The 19,113-nt window shown below is 47.2% G+C and overlaps 1 protein-coding gene across 2 annotated transcripts in view; it reads right to left on the bottom strand.

The window, feature by feature from the left end:
• The window catches only part of RPS6KA2 (ribosomal protein S6 kinase A2), a 432,811-nt gene that overhangs the window by 44,114 nt on the left and 369,584 nt on the right, over window positions 1-19,113 (bottom strand). For both annotated transcript variants that reach the window (XM_029049085.2, XM_029049086.2), the window contains one exon: window positions 5,561-5,691. In XM_029049085.2, coding sequence (XP_028904918.1) covers window positions 5,561-5,691 — 131 coding nt within the window. The remainder of the gene's footprint in view (window positions 1-5,560; window positions 5,692-19,113) is intronic.

Genomic DNA, 19,113 nt, shown 5'->3' with positions numbered 1-19,113 from the left:
TTGGAAAGAAAGTAACTGGCAAACTCATCAAAGGTGAGACTGGGGGGGGGGCACTGGGAGTTTTAGGAGGGAGCAGAAGGCCTACGATAGTTACTGGACAAAATGAGCATAGGATTTGATGAGGAAGAAGAAACGAAGGAGTTACAGTATTGTTGAGCAGGACAGAAGGCTAGTTACAGGAGGAGGAGGAGGAATTTGAAGTGAGCAGTCAGTCTGGTGCCTGGATTTCTCCCCACAGTTCTCAGCCACACAAACAAAGAAGTGTTTGTGATCCACTGGAATGTAAAATATAACATCCCTGAGGCCAGGAATTGTGTCTGTTAATTTTATTGTACTCCCCCAAAGGCTTAGGACAATGGTCTGAATAACAGTAGGGGCATAATAGTAAAGATAATGATGATGAGGAAGAATGGTACCTATTAAGTGCTTACTATTTGCCAAGGACTGTGGTAGATCCAAGATAAATCACATCAGACACAGCTCCTGCACAACACAGGGCTCCTAGTCTAAAAGGGAGGACAAGTATTTTTATCTCCATTTTGTAAATGAGGAAACTGAGGCCTGGTTAGGTGATTCGTTCAAGATCACATAGCAAGCAAGGAGTAGAGGTGGGACTAGAACCAAGGGCTCCTGACTCCCAAATCCCAGAGTCTTTCAACTTGGGTCCAACGATTGGGAGATGGTGATGAGACCCCATCCTTATCAACTTATAAAAACACTTCTTCTCTCCAGTCCTGCCATTAATTCAATCACATTTATTGAGTGCTTACTGTGTGCAGAACACTGAACTAAGCACTTGAGAGAGTACCGTCTTCAACCACCTACTCTCTGATGGCTTTTTTCTCTTTGCCTTCAAACAAGCTTACCTCTCCATGAACCTAAAAATACCTGGACTTACGTGCATCATCCGGCTGTTGCCCCATCTCCTTCTCCTGTCCAAACATCTTGAATATACTGTAGATTCCCACTACTCTTTCTACTCCAATTCCCTCTTTGTCCCTTTACAATCAGATCTATGTCCACTTCACTCCCCTGCAATTGCTCTCTCCAAGGTCACCCAATTATTGGACACTAATGGACTCTAATTCTCACTTCTCTGGGGCCTTTATTAACGTAGTCCGCTTTGTTCCCCTGGAAACACTTACCTTTCGGGCCTAACCTTTTCAATGTCTTTTGCTGGCTCTGCTTCCCATTTCTTAACTGCTCTGGGTCTTCTATTTTCATTTTATACTCAATCCATGGGGGAATTCATCCCCTCTGGTACCTTCAGCTACTATCTCTACACGGATGTCTCTTCAGACTACTTTATTAAGCCCCTTCCTCTCCCTCCTCTGCAATCTCACATTCTTCTTCTGCCCCTAGACTGATACACCATCTCCTCAAGCTCAACCTAACCAAAATTGAACTCATCTTCTCCCCCCAAATTCTCTATTTCACCTTTTTCCCATCACCGTAGATACCACCATCCACCCCATCTCTTATGCCTGTAAACTGGAATTATCCTTGTCTTCTCCTTCTTGTTCATAATAATAATAATAATAATAATGTTGGTATTTGTTAAGCGCTTACTATGTGCCGAGCACTGTTCTAAGCACTGGGGTAGACACAGAGGAATCAGGATGTCCCACGTGGGGCTCACAGTCTTAATCCCCATTTTACAGATGAGGTAACTGAGGCACAGAGAAGCTAAGTGACTTGCCCACAGTCACACAGCTGGCAAGTGGCAGAGCTGGGATTCGAACTCATGACCTCTGACTCCAAAGCCCGTGCTCTTTCCACTGAGCCACGCTGCTTCTCACCCTTACATTCGGTCTGATAAGTAATGAATTGTACATCGCCTTGATTCTATTTAGTTGCCATTGTTGTTACGAGATGTTCTTCCCCTTGACGCTGTTTAGTGCCATTGTTCTTGTCTGTCCGTCTCCCCCGATTAGACTGTAAGCCCGTCAAACGGCAGGGACTGTCTCTATCTGTTGCCGACTTGTTCATCCCAAGCGCTTAGTACAGTGCTCTGCACATAGTAAGCGCTCAATAAATACTATTGAATGAATGAATCAATCAATTGTATTTATTGAGCGTTTACTGCGTATAGAGTATCCCCCATAGCATTTCCCGAATCTGCTCTAACCTTTCCATATAAATTGCCACTTTACTGGTCCAGGCACTTGCTATATATCAGCTTTACTAGCGATCGTCCTGCTACTAATCTCTCCTCTCTTTATTCTCTCCCCTCTCCATGCCATACTTTCTTCTACTGCCCACCTCATTTTTCGAAAATATCATTCTACAGATTTTTTTAATGGTATTTCTTAAGCGCTTACTATGTGCCAGGCATTATACTAAGCACTCGGGTAGATACAAGTTAATCAGGTTGGACACAGTCCCACAGAGGGCTCACAGATTAATCCCCATGAGGGAACTAACGCACAGAAGTCAAGTGACTTGCAGAGCAAACAAGTGGCAGAGCCAGGATTAGAACCCAAGTCCTTCTGACTCCCAGGCCCGAGGTTTACCCACTAGGCCATGCCGCTTCCCATATTATCTCCCTCCCTGCTATCTCCCACTTCTCGAAAACTTCCAGTGATTACCCATTCCTCTCCACCTCATGCAGAAACCCCTGACCACTGGCTTGGAGGCACTCAATCATTCAATCGTACTTATTGAGCGCTTACTATGTGCACAGCACTGTACTAAGCGCTTGGAAAGTACAATTCGGCAGCAAATAGAGACAATCCCTACCCAACATTGAGCTCACAGTCTAAAAGTGGGGGAGGCAGACAACACAACAAAATAAGTAGACAGGCATTAATAGCATCAAAATAAACAGAATTATAGATATATACACATCATTAATAAAATGAATAGAATATATATGTACCTATATACACAAGTGTTGTGGGGCGGGGAGGGGGTAGAGCAGAGGGAGTGAGTAGGGGTGATGGGGAGGGGAAGAGGAGCAGAGGAAAAGGGGGGCTCAGTCTGGGAAGAGCTCCTAGAGGAGGTGCACTTTCAAGAAGAAGAATGATGATATTTATTAAGTGCTTACTATGTGCCAAGCCCTCTTCTAAGCGCTTAGCGTAGATACAAGCTAATCAGGTCGTCCCATGTGGGGCTCACAGTCTTAATCCCCATCTTACAGATGAGGGAACTGAGACATAGAGAAGTGAAGTGACTTGCCCAAAGTCACACAGCTGACAAGTGGTGGAGCCGCGATTAGAACCCACGACCTCTGCCGCCCAAGCCCGGGCTCTTTCCACTAAGCCACGCTGTGCCCATCACTGGCCTCGTGCAATGTCCCTATTCCAGTTTGAAAATCCCACCTGCTTCATATCTGACAGGACCCTACAGACCCTACCTTCAAAGCCCTTCCGAAATCTTCTCTCTTCCAGATTGATATCTCACTTCCCCATTTCAATCGTTCATTCAATGGTATTTATTGAGCGCTTTCTGTGTGCAGAGCACTGTAATAATAATAATAATAATGATAATGATGTTGGTATATGTTAAGCGCTTACTATGTGCCGAGCACTGTTCTAAGCGCTGGGGTAGACACAGGGGAATCAGGATGTCCCATGTGGGGCTCACAGTCTTAATCCCCATTTTCCAGATGAGGCAACGGAGGCACAGAGAAGTTAAGTGACTTGCCCACAGTCACACAGCTGACAAGTGGCAGAGCCGGGATTCGAACTCATGACCTCTGACTCCAAAGCCCAGGCTCTTTCCACTTAAGTGCTTGGGCGAGTGCAACAATAAACAGACACATTTCCTGTCCACAACAAGTTGACAGTCTGGAGAGGGGGAGACAGACACTAATATGCATAAATAAATTACAGATCTGTACATAAGTGCTGAGGGGCTGGAGGCGGGAAAGAACAAAGGGAGAAAGTGAGGGCGACGATGAAGGGAGGGTTGAGGAAAGTGTGGACTTATTGAGGGAAGGCCTCCGGGAAGAGATGTGCCTTCAGTAAGGTCTTGAAGTGGGGGGAGTAATCATCTGTTGGATTTGAGGCCAGAGGCAGGACGTGGGCTAAGGGCTGGTGGTGAAAAAGGCAAGAGGGAGGCACAGAGAGAAGGCTCGCATTAGAGGAACAAAGTACGCGGGCTGGGTTGCAGTAGGAGAGTAGTGAGGTGAGGTAGGAGGGGGTGAGGTGATTGACTGCTTTAAAGCCAATGGTGAGGAGTTTCTGTTGGATGTGGAGGTGGATGGGCAACCCCTGGAGTTTTTGAGGAGTGGGATGACATGTCCGGAATATTTTTTAGAGGAAAATGACCCGAGCGGCATAGTGAAGTATGGACTGGAGTAGGGAGAAACTGTGCTTTCGGGACTACCGTTTCATCTGATCCCTAAGTACTCACGCTTCTGTACATGTAGCGTGGCCAATGAAAAGACTGTGGATCTGGGAGTCACTTGTCTGCTATGTGACCTTGGGCCGGTCATTTAATTTCTCTCTGTCATGGTCCCCTCATCCACAAAATGGGGATTTGATTCCTGTTCTCCTTCCTACTTAGATTTGGGAACCCGATGTGGAATGTGATTAACCCGTACCTACCTAAGTGCTTAGTGAAGTGCCTGACACATGATTAAGTACTTACCAAATACCAAATTATTATGTACACTGTAATTTCCTCTTACCAGTAATTTAGTTGAAGGACTGTGTCTACTGTTATCTTATAAGGTTCATGAATGCTCCGAGAAATTGGATACCCTTAGTACTCATGTACACTCTCTCTTTACACTCTGTTACTTCTAACTGTAATTTATTTTAGGGCCCATCTCCCCCATGTGACTTTAAGCTTCTTGAGGCTAGGGGTCATGTCTATTAACTCTATTTTCCTCTCCCAAGTGCTCAGAATAGTGCTCTGCACAGAGAAGGCCCTCAATAAATACGGTTGATGTCTTTCCAGGCTGAAGAGTACTACTTTTCAGCTTTTTCTCATTTGAAAGCTCAGCCATCCCCCGATCATCCTGGTTGCCCTTCTCCATACACTCAATACTTGTCGTATTTCCTTTCCAAGATGCGGCATTCTGAATTTGTATCTCCGGTGAGGGTTTACTATGGTTGCCCAGTCCTCGTGGCAGAATAAAGCCCTTTATTTTCTATCCTCTTCTTCCTGATGATGCTTAACATTTTGTTGGCTGAGGCGCATTCTGATGCAAGACGATGATTAATAAGAAGAAAACCAACCAGCCGCAGAGCACTGCGCCTTGATTCTAATGCTCCACTTTTCCACAGGAGGAGGTAGATTACCTGACACAAGTAATCGTTCCTAGACTAGTAGTGCAATACGATTTCCCCTCCTTTTCCTAAACAAGGCCAAGGAAGGATTTCTTTAGTAGCCTGCTATGAAGGAGGATTTTATTAACAAGCCGGGAAAGTGTGAGCAGAATAAAGGTTAAGCAGCTGTGTCGGGGGAAGGAGTGGGCAAAGAAGCAGCAGAACCCCTCCCCCCTCTGCGCTAGAGTGGGGGGCGGTCCATGAAGCTGGTCAGAGAGGCAGAGCAACCTGGGGATTGGTCATGCACACCCGTGGCCTTCGGTTCACAGACCTCCACCACTCACCTGCACAATTGGGTGGACGCTGACTCTGTGCAGATCGGCTTGGGAGGGCTCCTGGACCAAGCTTGAGGCCACAAAACTGAATCCTCTAAACAGATGGTGCGCGTTGGCACTCGGAGGGACTCCGGGAGAATCTGCAGCGGAAGCACGGATGGGATTAGTACGATTGGACACGTTCGGGTAACGACGATAAACCCCGGGGCTGCAGTAGGAAGGCGGGGCTGGAAGAAGTGCCCGGAGAATTTGTCTCCGGTCCCATTGGCTTCTGCCATGGTGTCGAGTGGTTTCTCTGAGAGGCCTGTGAGGAAGAGCCAGCTCCATCCTCAAAGTACCACTGAATGGGCGTCGCAGTGGTGTTCCTGGAGGGAATCAGTCAAACAATCAATCAATGGTACTTATTGAGTGCTTACAGTGTGCAGAGCACTGTACTAAATGCTTTGGAGAGTACAACAATCATACTTATTGAGCACTTTGTGCGGAACGCTGTACTCAGCGCCTGGGAGAGTACAATATATAATAGACATATTCCCTGCCCACGACAAACTTACAGTCTAGAGGGGGGAGAGACATTAAGACAAATAAATAAATTACAGATATGCTGTGGGGATGGGAGGGGGGATGAATAAAGGGAGCAAGTCAGGGAGACACAGAAGGGAGCCGAAGAAAAGGCAAAGAGGGCTTAGGCTAGAGAAGGCCTCTTGGAGGAGATGTGCCTTCAATATGGCTTCGTTTGTTGGATCCGAGGAGGGAGGGCGTTCCAGGCCAGAGGCAGGATGCGGGCAAGAGGTCGGTGGCGAGAGAGATGAGATCGAGTTACACTGAGAAATTTAGCATTAGAACAGCAAAGTGAGAGCTGGGTTGTAGTAGGAGAGTAGTATGGTGAGGTAGGAGGGGGAAAGGTGTCTGACTGCTTTAGAGACAAAGGTGAGGAGTTTCTGTTTGATGTAGAGTTGGATGGACAATCGCTGGAAATTCTTGAGGAGGGGGGAAACATGGTCTGAACGATTTTGCAGAAAAATATTCCGGGCAGCAGAGTGAAATATGGCTGAAGTGGGGAGAGACAGGAGGTTGGGAGGTCAGCAAGGAGGCCAAACCGGTAATCAAGGTGGGATAGGTTAAGTGCTTGGATTAACTTGGCAGCAGTTTGGATGGAGAGGAAAGGGCAGAGTTTAGCAGTGTTGTGAAGATGGGACTGACAGGATTTCATTCATTCATTCATTCATTCATTCATTCAGTAGTATTTATTGAGTGCTAACTATGTGCCTAGCACGGTACTAAGCGCTTGGAATGTATAATTCGGCAACAAAATAGAGACAATCCCTGCCCAATGACGGGCTCACAGTCTAATCGGGGAGACGGACAAAAATGAGACAACATAATCACGATAAATAGAATCAAGGGGATTTACACCTCATTAACAAAATGAATAGGGTAATAAAAATCTATACAAACGAGCACAGTGCTGAGGGGAGGGGATGGGAGAGGGGGAAGAACAGAGGGAAAGGGGGGAAAGGGAGCTTAGCTGAGGGAAGGTGAAGGGGGAGCAGAGAGGGAGCAGAGGGAGCAGAGGGAAAAGGGGAAGCTCAGTCTGGGATGGCCTCTTGGAGGAGGTGAGCTCTCAGTAGGGCCTTGAAGAGGGGAAGAGAGTGAATATCTGGGTTGAATGAGAGAGAGGAGTCGAGGATAATGCCAAAGTTACGGCCTTGGTACGGAGTTGGCTACCCTACCCTATCCGTAATGAGCTTTCAGTCTAGAGGGAATGGGAGGGCATTGACGGAGAGAGCCGTCACTGGCAAAGGCAGAGCTAACACTGCAGGAGAAAGAGGTAATGAGTTGGGCCAGTTTGGGCCACAGGGAGACCCACGCTGTGCCAGACCGGGAAGCGGCAGGTGTTGCGATAGATGGGAAGTTGTCTCTTCACCAGATGGCTCTACCATTCCTCTGGGAGTCTGCCATCTCCCATCGCAGTTTCTGGGGCTCTGCTCCCAGCTTGCCCTGGGCCTGGCCTGCAGCATGCGCTACATCCACTTCACGGGCCTCTCCCATTTGGGATGTAAGACGACGCTGCAGGTTTCTGGCTTCCCTCTGCTGCGGCCAGGCAAAGTGACGGGGAAAACTACTGCCTTTCCTCCAGGAGCCCTCTAAGCATTTTGATCCTGGCCCTCGGCACTTACACTCTGCCACTTTCCCTCTCTGTAATTTATTTCAACCTCTGTCTCCCCAGCTAGACTGTAAGGTCTTTGTGGGCAGGGATTGTGGTATTGATGCCTATTTGTTTTGTTGTCTGTCTCCCCCTTTTAGACCGTGAGCCTGTTGTTGGGCAGGGATTGTCTCTATCTGTTGTCCAACTGTACTTTCCAAGCGCTTAGCACAGTGCTCTGTACATACTAAGCACTCAATAAATACGATTGAATGAGTTGAATGAATGAATGGTGTCTACCAACTCTACTGTACTGTACCAGTCAGTCAGTCAGTCTTATTTCTTGAGAGCTGACCATGTGCAGAACAATGTACTAAGCACTTGGGAGAGTACAGTATAACAATAAATAATAATAATAATGTTGGTTGGAAGTGAAGTGACTTGCCCACAGTCACACAGCTGACAAGTGGCAGAGCCGGGAGTCGAACCCATGACCTCTGACTCCGAAGCCCAGGCTCTTTCCACTGAGCCACGCTGCTTCCCCATAAATGGACATTCCCTGCCCACAGTGAGCTTACAGTTTAGAGGGGGAGGACCTAAGTGCTTAGTAAGCATCCACTAAACACCAATGATTGATTAACTCTGCATTAATAATCTCTGCATAGAATGGCTGGCAGATTGCGTGGCATTCATTAATTCATTTAATCGCATTTATTGGGCGCTTAATGTGTGCAGAGCCCTGTACTAAATGCTTGGGAAAGTACATCGCAACAATAAACAGTGACATTCCCTGCTCACAACGAGCTTGCGGCCCAGAGGCGGGGGGAGACAGACAAACAAATAAAATTACAGGTATGTTCATCAATGCTACAGGGTTGGGAAGGTGGGAAGGGCGAAAGGAACAAGTCAGGGCCACAGAGAAGGAAGTGGGCGATGAGCAAAAATGAGCTGACGAACCTGTCAGGGCCAAGCGGAGAGAAATTAACCATGGCCAATCTCAAGTTTCATCCCACTGAGGGTAGAGCAGATGGAAGGGGAGCAGAGCAAAAGTATCTGTGAGTTCCACGGACCGTCTAATCAGTCAATCAATTAATGGCATTTTTGAATCCTTATTTTGTAGACCGTACTAAGTGTTTAGCTCAGGTGTAAAATTAAGACAAATACCATAATTTTTTTTTAAAAAGTGTTCCCATGTAGGTTAAAGATGGCCCTCTTCTCCTGGCAGCTGGCTCAGGGGGAAAGCTGGCTCAGGGGGAATGTATATGGTATTTGTTAAGCACTTACTATGTGCTTGTTCTAAGTGTTTTAAGTGCTGGGGGAGATACAAAGTAATTGGGCACAATCCATGTCCCACATGGGACTCACAGTCTTAACCCCCATTTTACAGATGAGGTAACTGAGGCACAGAGAAGTTAAGTGACTTGCTCAAGGTCACACAGCAGACAAGCAGCGGAGCAGAAACTCTTAACCAACGGTTTTAAGGCACTCGAAACAGTTCTCCCTCTTGTACCAACCATCTCTCATCACACCTCTACGCGTCTCTCCTTCAATGCCCATCAACTTACTGTACCTCCCTCACTGTCAACCACCTTGCTCAGGTCCTTCCTCTGGCTTGGAACTCCCTCCCCCTCCTTAACTGACAGACCACCACTCTCTCCATCTTCAAAGCCATTCTAAAATCACATCTCCTCCAAAAAGCCTTCCCTGACTTTCCCCACCTTATGTGAATTCCCTTTTCCATGATCTTATTCATATGAGAAGCAGCGTGGCTCAGTGGAAAGAGCCCGGGTTTGGGCGTCAGAGGTCGTGGGTTCTAATCCCAGCTCCGCCGCTTGTCTGCTGTGTGACCTTGGGCAAGTCACTTAACTTCTTGGGAGTCAGAGGTAATGGGTTCGAATCCCAGCTCTGCCACTTGTCAGCTGTGTGACTGTGGGCAAGTCACTTAACTTCTCTGTGCCTCGGTTACCTCATCCGTAAAATGGGGATTAACTGTGAACCTCACGTGGGACAACCTGAGTACCCTTTATCTCCCCCAGTGCTTAGAACAGTGCTCTGCACATAGTAAGCGCTTAACAAATACCAACATTATTATTATTATTATTATTATTCTCTGTGCCTCAGTTACCTCATCCGTAAAAATGGGGATTTAAAAATGTGAGCCCCACGTGGGACAATCTGATTACCCTGTATCTACCCCAGTGCTTAGAACAGTGCTCTGCACATAGTAAGCGCTTAACAAATACCAACATTATTATTATGGGTCTGTGCCTCTCAAGCACTCTAATACTCACTCCTCTCTTATTCTCAAAGCGCTTACGAACAAATCTTTATACTCTGCTGTTCCACTATTTGTCATTTATTTTAATTCTTGTCTCTTGAAGGCCAGAATCATGTCTACCAACTCCATTACGTTATATTCTCCTAGGCACTTTCTACAGTCCTCTTGACACTTGATTGCGTAATAATAACAAATATCCAGGTACCAGTAACTAAGGAGAAAAAGTCCCAGTCTTGCGAGGGGAGGAGGTGTTAGGTGTTAACCACCAACAGCTCTGGTAAGCATTTATTAAGCTGCTGTCGGCCCTTCCTTAGCGGTGCACGGAATACTTAAATTAACAATTATTATCCCTATTTTAGCAATTCCTTTATCTACTCCAAAATCACCTGCTCACTCATCTAACTTCATTGGTACAAGCAGCTATCTCAATAGTTTGATGTTCAGAAAATGTTACAGGGGAGTGTTGTGTGGGTGCCGTGAGATATGTCCTAAGTGTCTAATTTTTCCTCTTTAGATAGTCTACAAATTGAAATAAACTTGAGTCAGAACATGCAAATATCAATATTTTTGCCGTGCCACTGCCTCCTCCACCCTGCACGTGGTATCTGATTCCTCCTGCAGACCAGGCGAACCTGTAGTTTAGCCCATTATTTACGGCCATAGGGATTTCTAACCGAAGATGTAATGGAGGAAGGCAGAGCTCCAGCTACAAAGGGGGCCTGAAGAGACTGTCGAAATGCTCTGTAGCTTTTACTCATTTTTGGTGTAAAACCAGTGGAGAAAATCTAAAGCAACCATATCTTTCCAGTAGCAATGTGGTGATAGAAAATCATAGTCATGGGATCAATTAATCAAGCTATTTATCAAGCATTAACGATGTGCAGAGTACTGTACTATTCACTTTGGAGAGTACAGCAGAATTAGCAGACTCATTTCTTGCCCATAAAAGCCTACAGCCTAGTGGGGGAGACAAACATTAATATAAATAAATCATTTATAATACATCATTTCTAGATATGTATTCATTCATTCATTCAATAGTATTTATTGAGCGCTTACTATGTGCAGAGCACTGTATTAAGCGCTTGGGATGAACAAGTCGGCAACAGATAGAGACAGTCCCTGCCGTTTGACGGGCTTACAGTCTAATCGGGGGAGACGGACAGACAAGAACGATGGCAATAAACAGAGTCAAGGGGAAAAACATCTCGTAAAAACAATGGCAACTAAATAGAATCAAGGCGATGTACAATTCATTAACAAAATAAATAGGGTAACAAAAATATATACAGTTGAGCGGACGAGTACAGTGCTGTGGGGATGGGAAGGGAGAGGTGGAGGAGCAGAGGGAAAAGGGGAAAATGAGGGTTTAGCTGTGGAGAGGTAAAGGGGGGATGGCAGAGGGAGTAGAGGGAGAAGAGGAGCTCAGTCTGGGAACGCCTCTTGGAGGAGGTGAGTTTTAAGTAGGGTTTTGAAGAGGGAAAGAGAATCAGTTTGGCGGAGGTGAGGAGGGAGGGCATTCCAAGACTGCGGGAGGACGTGACCCGGGGGTCGACGGCGGGATAGGCGAGACCGAGGGACGGTGAGGAGGTGGGCGGCAGAGGAGCGGAGCTTGCGGGGTGGGCGGTAGAAAGAGAGAAGGGAGGAGAGGTAGGAAGGGGCAAGGTGATGGAGAGCCTTGAAGCCTAGAGTGAGGAGTTTTTGTTTGGAGTGGAGGTTGATAGGCAACCACTGGAGTTGTTTAAGAAAGGGAGTGACATGCCCAGATCGTTTCTGTGGGAAGATGAGCCGGGCAGCGGAGTGAAGGATAGACTGGAGCGGGGCGAGAGAGGAGGAAGGGAGGTCAGAGAGAAGGCCGACACGGTAGTCTAGCCGGGATATAACGAGAGCCCGTAACAGTAAGGTAGCCGTCTGGGTGGAGAGGAAAGGGCGGATCTTGGCGATATTGTAGAGGTGAAACCGGCAGGTCTTGGTAACGGATAGGATGTGTGGGGTGAACGAGAGAGATGAGTCAAGGATGACACCGAGATTGCGGGCCTGAGAGACGGGAAGAATGGTCGTGCCATCAACGGTGATAGAGAAGTCTGGGAGAGGACCGGGTTTGGGAGGGAAGATGAGGAGCTCAGTCTTGCTCATGTTGAGTTATAGGTGGCGGGCCGACATCCAGGTGGAGACGTCCCGGAGGCGGGAGGAGATGCGAGCCCGAAGGGAGGGGGAGAGGACAGGGGCGGAGATGTAGATGTGCGTGTCATCTGCGTAGAGATGGTAGTCAAAGCCGTGACAGCGAATGAGTTCACCGAGGGAGTGAGTGTAAATGGAGAACAGAAGAGGGCCAAGAACTGACCCTTGAGGAACTCTAACAGTTAAAGGATGGGAGGGGGAGGAGGCTCCAGCGAAGGAGACGGAGAATGACCGGCCAGAGAGGTAAGAGGAGAACCAGGAGAACCACTAAGTACAAAAGTGCTATGGGGTTGCGGGTGGGGCGAATATCAAATGCCCAGATCCTAGTGCATAGACAGTGCAGAAGGAAGAGAGAGCATGTTATTACAGAGCTGTTTCTTACCAAACTTTCTGTTTGGATCGGTATCCCTCTGTTTTTGGCTGGTTTGTTTTTTGTTTACAGTGATGGTAAAGACACGGGGAGGATAAGGTTTGGGTGCAAAGACGAGTTTTATTTTGGCCACGTTTAGTTTGAGATATCAACGGAACATCCAATAGAGATATCCTGAAAACAGAAGGAAATGTGAAACTGTAGAGATGGAGACAGGTCAGAGCTGAAGAGGTACATTTAGGAAACATACGCTTAAAGGCGGCTGTGAAAACCATGAGAGCAAATGAGTTCTCCAAGGAAGCAGGTGTAGATGGAGAATAGGAAGGGACTCGGAACTGAGTCTTGAGGTACCCCCACTGTCGGAGGGTAGGAGGCAGAGGAGGAGCCTGCAAAAGAGACGTAGGAGGAGAACCAGGGGAAGACAGGGTCAGCGAAGCCAAAGCTGGATAATGTTTCAAGGAGAAGGGGGTGTTCCGCAGTGTTGAAGGCCACACTGAGAGGCCTAGGAGGATTAGGATGGAGTAGAGGTCATCGGGTTTGGTGAAAAGGTCACTGGCTACTTTAGGGAAGGGTGTTTCTGGAGAGTGAAGGGGGCGGAAACCAGGTAGGAGGGGGCTCAAGGAGAGAATTGGAGAAAAAGTGGAGACAGCAGCCATAGACAACTCTCTCATTTCTAGAAGAATGGTTGGAGGGGGTGATGACTGGAGGGAGCTGGAGGTCAAGGGGCTTGTTTTTTTTAAGACAAGGATACATGAGCACATTAGAAAGCAGTGGGGAAGAAGCCAACTGGAAACTGAATGTTTGAAGATGGTGGTCGGGGAGAGAAAAGCGAATAGGAGCAAGTGTTTTAAAAAGGTATGCAGGGATGGGGTCAGAGGTGCAGGCAGAGGGGGCACTGCTGGGAAAATTGGGAGAGTTGAGGAAATGGAGAGAAGGAGGGGAGCTTTTAGGGAGATCACGCCTGGCGGTTTCGACTTTATGCTGATGTCTATTATTTTTCACCAGCGTCACTTACGGACCATAATCAATATCAAAGGGCAAGCCATGATCACAAACGGGAAGTTCTGGAATGGAATCAGTCGCTGAAGCTAAGCTCACCTTAGCATAGCTACACTGGATAGGACATGAGGGTAGAATGAGTGCCTTCATGAGACCCTTTCAGCTGCCGAATCGAGGGCTGAAACCGGGAAACCAAAAGCTAAGGGGGGCAGAGAAAGCATTTTAAGGATACGGTGAAGAAAGCCTCAGACAGTGCCATATCCCAGCTGAAAACTGGGAGTCAACTGCTGAGGGCAGACCTGCATGGCACACTGCCAGGAAGAAAAAAGTGGTTCTTTCTGAGCAAAGGCTTTGTAACAAAAAAGAGACAAGGAGGCCAAAGAGGAAACAACTCAAGTGATGCAAATATTAAGCATGACAATACTAACAAGGGACAGACTTTTTGGGTGCAGAACACGGCCAGAATTAGGGGCTCCGCATTGATCTTTTCAGCCTCCCACAAACTTAAAGGTGAATTTTGCTCTCAGTGGTATCTTCTTTTCTTCTTTGAATATGAAGGACAACTGGTTAGGTATATAATTAATCGTAAAGCACTCACTGTATGCCAAGGACTGTACTAAGCACTGGGACAGAGACAAGATAATTAGGTGCTACAGGGGGCTCCCGGTCAAAGGAGGAGGGAGAACAGATACTGAATCCCCATTTTGCAGGTGAAGGAACTGATGCACAGAGAAGTTAGGTGACCTGCCCACGGTCACCCAGCAGGTACGCGGTGGGGAGGGGATTAGATCCCAGTTCCTCTGACTCTCAGGCTCGCTCTCTTTCCACTAGGCCACACTGCTTCTATAAGAGTATTATACATATTTACTCGGTCTTAATGTCCATCAAAGTCTAGTTTCTTCCCCCCTGGGGCCCAAGGGACTCAAGGTAAGGGACGATGCCTTTTATGTCCACTGTGGATTCTTCAAGTACCTAGAACTATGCTTACCTTTCAGTAGCTGCTGAATCCATAATAGTTGCTATGACTATGGATTTCCATGCTAAATTCCAATGTGATGGCGGAATTAATATCATTCAGGATAATCAACGTTGGGAATTAGTTCCCAAACGACAAGGCCACTGAAGGTTAATTAAAAAAACAGAGGGAACGGCTGAGTAGTTTTTAGACTCTGAAAATTACTCTGTGCAAGGCCCGAGAGGCAGACAAGCCTGTTTTCTGAAGCCTGACTTTGCTGTTCCAGCTGCACTTCAGCTTCTCTAGACAAGGTTGGCATCTCATTAGTTCGCGTTAGCCTGCCTCCCTCTTTTCACTTTACTTACAGAGAGCCCTGTGACCTCTCCCCTCCCCGCTGCCTCCCAGCCCCACAGCACTTATGTACGGATCTGTAATTTATTTATTTATATTCCTGACTGTATCCCCCTTTAGACTTTAAGCTTGTTGTGGGCAAGGAATGTGTCTATTTTTATTTTATTTATTTTGTGTTGCACTCTCCCAAATGCTTAGTAAAGTGCTCCACATGCAATAAGCGCTCAATAAATACAACTGAATGACTGAAACTGCCCCAGCCGCTGTATCCCACCTGAAATAATCACACTGAAACCGATACAAAGTGAGCTACAGCAGAGCTTTCCATTGCCTTAAAATAACTGACCGCTTTCATTTTCTCCTTTGGTTTTTTTCGTATAAAAGGTTGGTCTTCTCCCACAGGTAGGCAAAAACTTCCAGAGGCATGTGAAAAGTTAGCTCTGACATCTCCTCCAAGGTCTTCCCTGATTAATCTTTCTTTTCCCTTACTCCCTCTCCCTTCGGCATCACCTATGAACTTGGATCTAGAGAGGCAGCGGGGCTCAGTGGAAAGAGCCCGGGCTTGGGAGTCAGAGGTCATGGGTTCGAATCCCGGCTCTGCCACTTGGCAGCTGTGTGATTGTGGGCAAGTCACTTCACTTCTCGATGACTCAATGACTGTAAAATGGGAATTAACTGTGAGCCTCACGTGGGACAACCTGATGACCTTGTATCTACCCCAGCGCTTAGAACAGTGCTCTGCACATAGTAAGCGCTTAACAAATTCCAACATTATTATTATTATTATTATTCCCTTTAAGCTCATGGAATTCACCCTACCCTCAGCCTTAGAGTGCTGACGGGCACATCAGTAATGTATGAATATTAATATTTACAGTGATGCCTGCCTTCCCCTCTAGACTGTAAACTTGTGGGCAGGGAACATGGCCACCAATTCTGTTGCACTGTACTCTCCCAGGACCAATAAATACCACCGATGGATTGACCAAATGATTGGCAGCTCTGGAGGATTCTGGAGGAAGGCTAAGAATAAGCAGTTAAAGGCAGAGGAAGAAGGTTGGGAGAAGATATCTTGGCGACGTGGTGGGGTGGTGCCTTGAAGCAGTGTGGCCTAGGGGAAAGAGCGCAGAGGCCCTGGGTTCTAATCCCAGCTCTGACATTTGTCTGCTGCAGGACACCGGTCAAGTCACTTAACTTCTTTGTGCCCAAGTTCCCTCATCCATTCCACGGGGGTTCAATACCCATTCTCCCTCCTCCTTAGCCCCTTGACATATACAGTGCTTGGCACATAGTAAGTGCCTGACAAATAGCACAATTATTCTTATTTTTATTAATATTGAAAGTGTTCCTGAATGAGTGAGAACAGTTATCTAATGAGGCACACAAAGGAAAAAGCTGTGGAGTAATAGGAAGAAACAAATAGGTGGAAAATTGAAGTCAAACACAAGACACATCTTTGCGAGAATAAAAGCAAGGTGAAGACCAACAAGGGGCTGGGGTCACCATGCAGGGTGTTTTAAATAGACCGAGGAATGGAAAATGCAGGCTGGAATCCTGCCAGAGATCCCTCTGACCCCAGTAGGGGATGATCTGAAAGGACGAGGGTCTCAAAACCAGGGCAACCCTGGATCATCACTTGCCAGGCCTCTGCTTGCCGGGCACTGAGGAATTACAATAGCAGCTGCAGGAGGCCTCTACAGATTTGAGAAGGCCCCTGCAGATCTCCTTTGCCACAAGATTAGTTCATCTTTGTACTTTTATCTTGTTTCATGTTGTTCTGTCTTTTCATTTTACTCTTCTCACTCTTAACCATATTTATGGATCACTTATTTTGTTACTGCCCTAGCGCTACCATATTAATCCAAAGATTTAGTCTTTCCCACCATGAGAAGCAGCGTGGCTCCGTGGCGAGAGCCCGGTCTGGGGAGTCAGAGGTCATGCGTTCGAATCCGGGCTCCGCCGCTTGCCAGCTGTGTGACTTTGGGCAAGTCACTTAACTTCTCTGGGCCTCCGTGACCTCATCTGGAAAATGGGGATTAACGCTGGGAGCCCCACGTGGGACAACCTGATCACCTCGTATCCCCCAGGGACACATAGTAAGTGCTTAACCAATACCAACATTATTCTTATTATTAATTACTATATCAGCCTCCTTGTTGACCTCCCTACCTCCTGTCTCTCCCCACTCCAATCCTTACTTCTCTCTGGACCATTTTTCTACAACAAAGTTCAGTACTCGTTTTGCCTCTTCTCAAGAACCTCCAGAGGTTGCTCATCCACCTCTGCATCAAAGAGAAACTCCTCACCATCACCTTTCCCCCTCCTCCCTTACCTCGCTGCTTTCCTCCTACAGCCCAAACCACACCCTTTGCTCCTCTAGCGCCAGCCAACTCCCTGGGCCTCGATCCTGTCTATCTCGTCGCCAACCTCTCACCCAAGTCCTGCCTCCCTCCCTCTCATATCTGAAAGACAATCACTCTCCACCCTTCAGAGCCTTATTAGAACGTGGGTTCTCATTCCGGCTCCGCCACTTATCAGCTGTGTGACCCTGGGCAGGTCACCTCACTTCTCTGGGCCCCAGTTACCTCACCTCTAAAGTGGGGATTAAGACTGTCAGCCCCACGTGGGACAAACTGATGACCCTGTAACTACTTCAGCGCTTAGGACAGTGCTTGGCACATAGTAAACCCTTAAGAAATACTATCATTATTATTATAATTATCAAAGGCCCGCCTCCAAAAGGCTTCCCCTGACTACACCCTCATTTCCTCTCCTCCCACTCCCTTCTGTGCTGCCCTAGCACTTGGATTTTGCGCCCTTTATTCCCCCCTACCTCAGCTCCACAGCATCCCTACCTCTGCATCACCCAGAAACACCTCACCGTTGGCCTTAAAGCAGTCAATCCCCTTGCCACCTCCTACTTCACCTCGCTGCTCTCCTACCCCGACCCAGCCCACACACTTCACTCCTCTAATGCCATCCTACTCCCTGTACCTCCATCCCGTCGATCTCACCGCTCACCTCTCACCCACATCCTGCTTCTGGCCCGGAAATCCCTCTTCACATCTGGTAGCCAATTACTCTCTCGTCCTTCAATAAGGCCCAGTTCCTCCAGGGGGCCTTCCCTGACTAAACCTTCACGTCTTTACCTCCACTCCCTTCTCGGTCACCCTCACTTGCTCCCTTTATTCACTTAGGTGTATAATCCCTTATTTCTTCCCACTTATCTGGGTCTCCGCCTCTACTGTCAGATCATTTCGGGCAGGGAATGTGTCTGTTTATTATGCTTTTCCAAGGGCTTAGTACAATGCTCTGCACACGATAAGAGCCCAGTAAATACGACTGATGGATTATGTGCAGAGCACCGTTAATAAGTAATCAGGAGAGTATAATACAACTGAGCCGGTAGACAGGTTCCCTACCCACAAGGTATTTTTAGATTCTGAGCTCCTAGTGGGTCAGAGACCATGTTTAAGTCTCACCTGCATATCGGCACTGCACCCAGTAAGTACTTCATAAATGCTACTGATTTTTTAGATTGTAAACCCGGCTGAGGGATGGGGATGAGGTCTAATTCCTGCCTGTTTTGTTATTTCGTAGCGCACAGTGCTCTACAGACAGTAAGCGCTTACTAAATATTATTATTGCTATTGCCTTTCTAATGGAGCTGTGTTTAGAAGCAGGGGCTTCTGGGACCAGTCCTGAGCTAGGTGCCCGAGGACCTGGGTTCACCAGATTTTCCCCATAATATGTGACCGTCCCTTTCTTGGGGTCTCTACTCTGCACTTGCCATCAAAAGGGGAAATAAACACCATTTATTTCATCATTGCTCGCTCACCTCCCCACCTTCCTCTCAGGCTGCACACTTAGGAAGAAGCCATCATATGGTTTAGCGGATGAAGCGCGGGGCTCGGAGACCTCAGTTTTAATCTCCGCTCTGCCATTTGTCTGTTCTGTGACCTTGGGCAAGTCACTTCACTTCTCTTTGTCTCAGTTTCCTCAGCTGTATAACGGGGACTTAGCCTGAGCCCATGTGGGACAGGGACTGTGTCCAACCTGATTAGCCTGTATCTACCCCAATGTTTAGAACAGTGCTTGATACATAGTAAGCATTGAACAAATACTAGTATAATCACCATAATAATAATTACTATATAAATGTACATATTGCCACTTCATCATTACTCTCTCACCTCCCCACCTTCCTCTCCGGCTGAAGGGAGTTCTGCAAACTCAGGAAGAAGCCACTGTATAAATAAATGTATTGCCACTCTACTTCTCC

The sequence above is a fragment of the Ornithorhynchus anatinus genome, chromosome 21, assembly GCF_004115215.2.
Source record: "Ornithorhynchus anatinus isolate Pmale09 chromosome 21, mOrnAna1.pri.v4, whole genome shotgun sequence".
In the NCBI taxonomy this organism is placed as follows: Eukaryota; Metazoa; Chordata; class Mammalia; order Monotremata; family Ornithorhynchidae; genus Ornithorhynchus; species Ornithorhynchus anatinus.
Note: the sequence above shows the minus strand (reverse complement) of the source record. Positions and strands in the feature narration are given on the sequence as shown.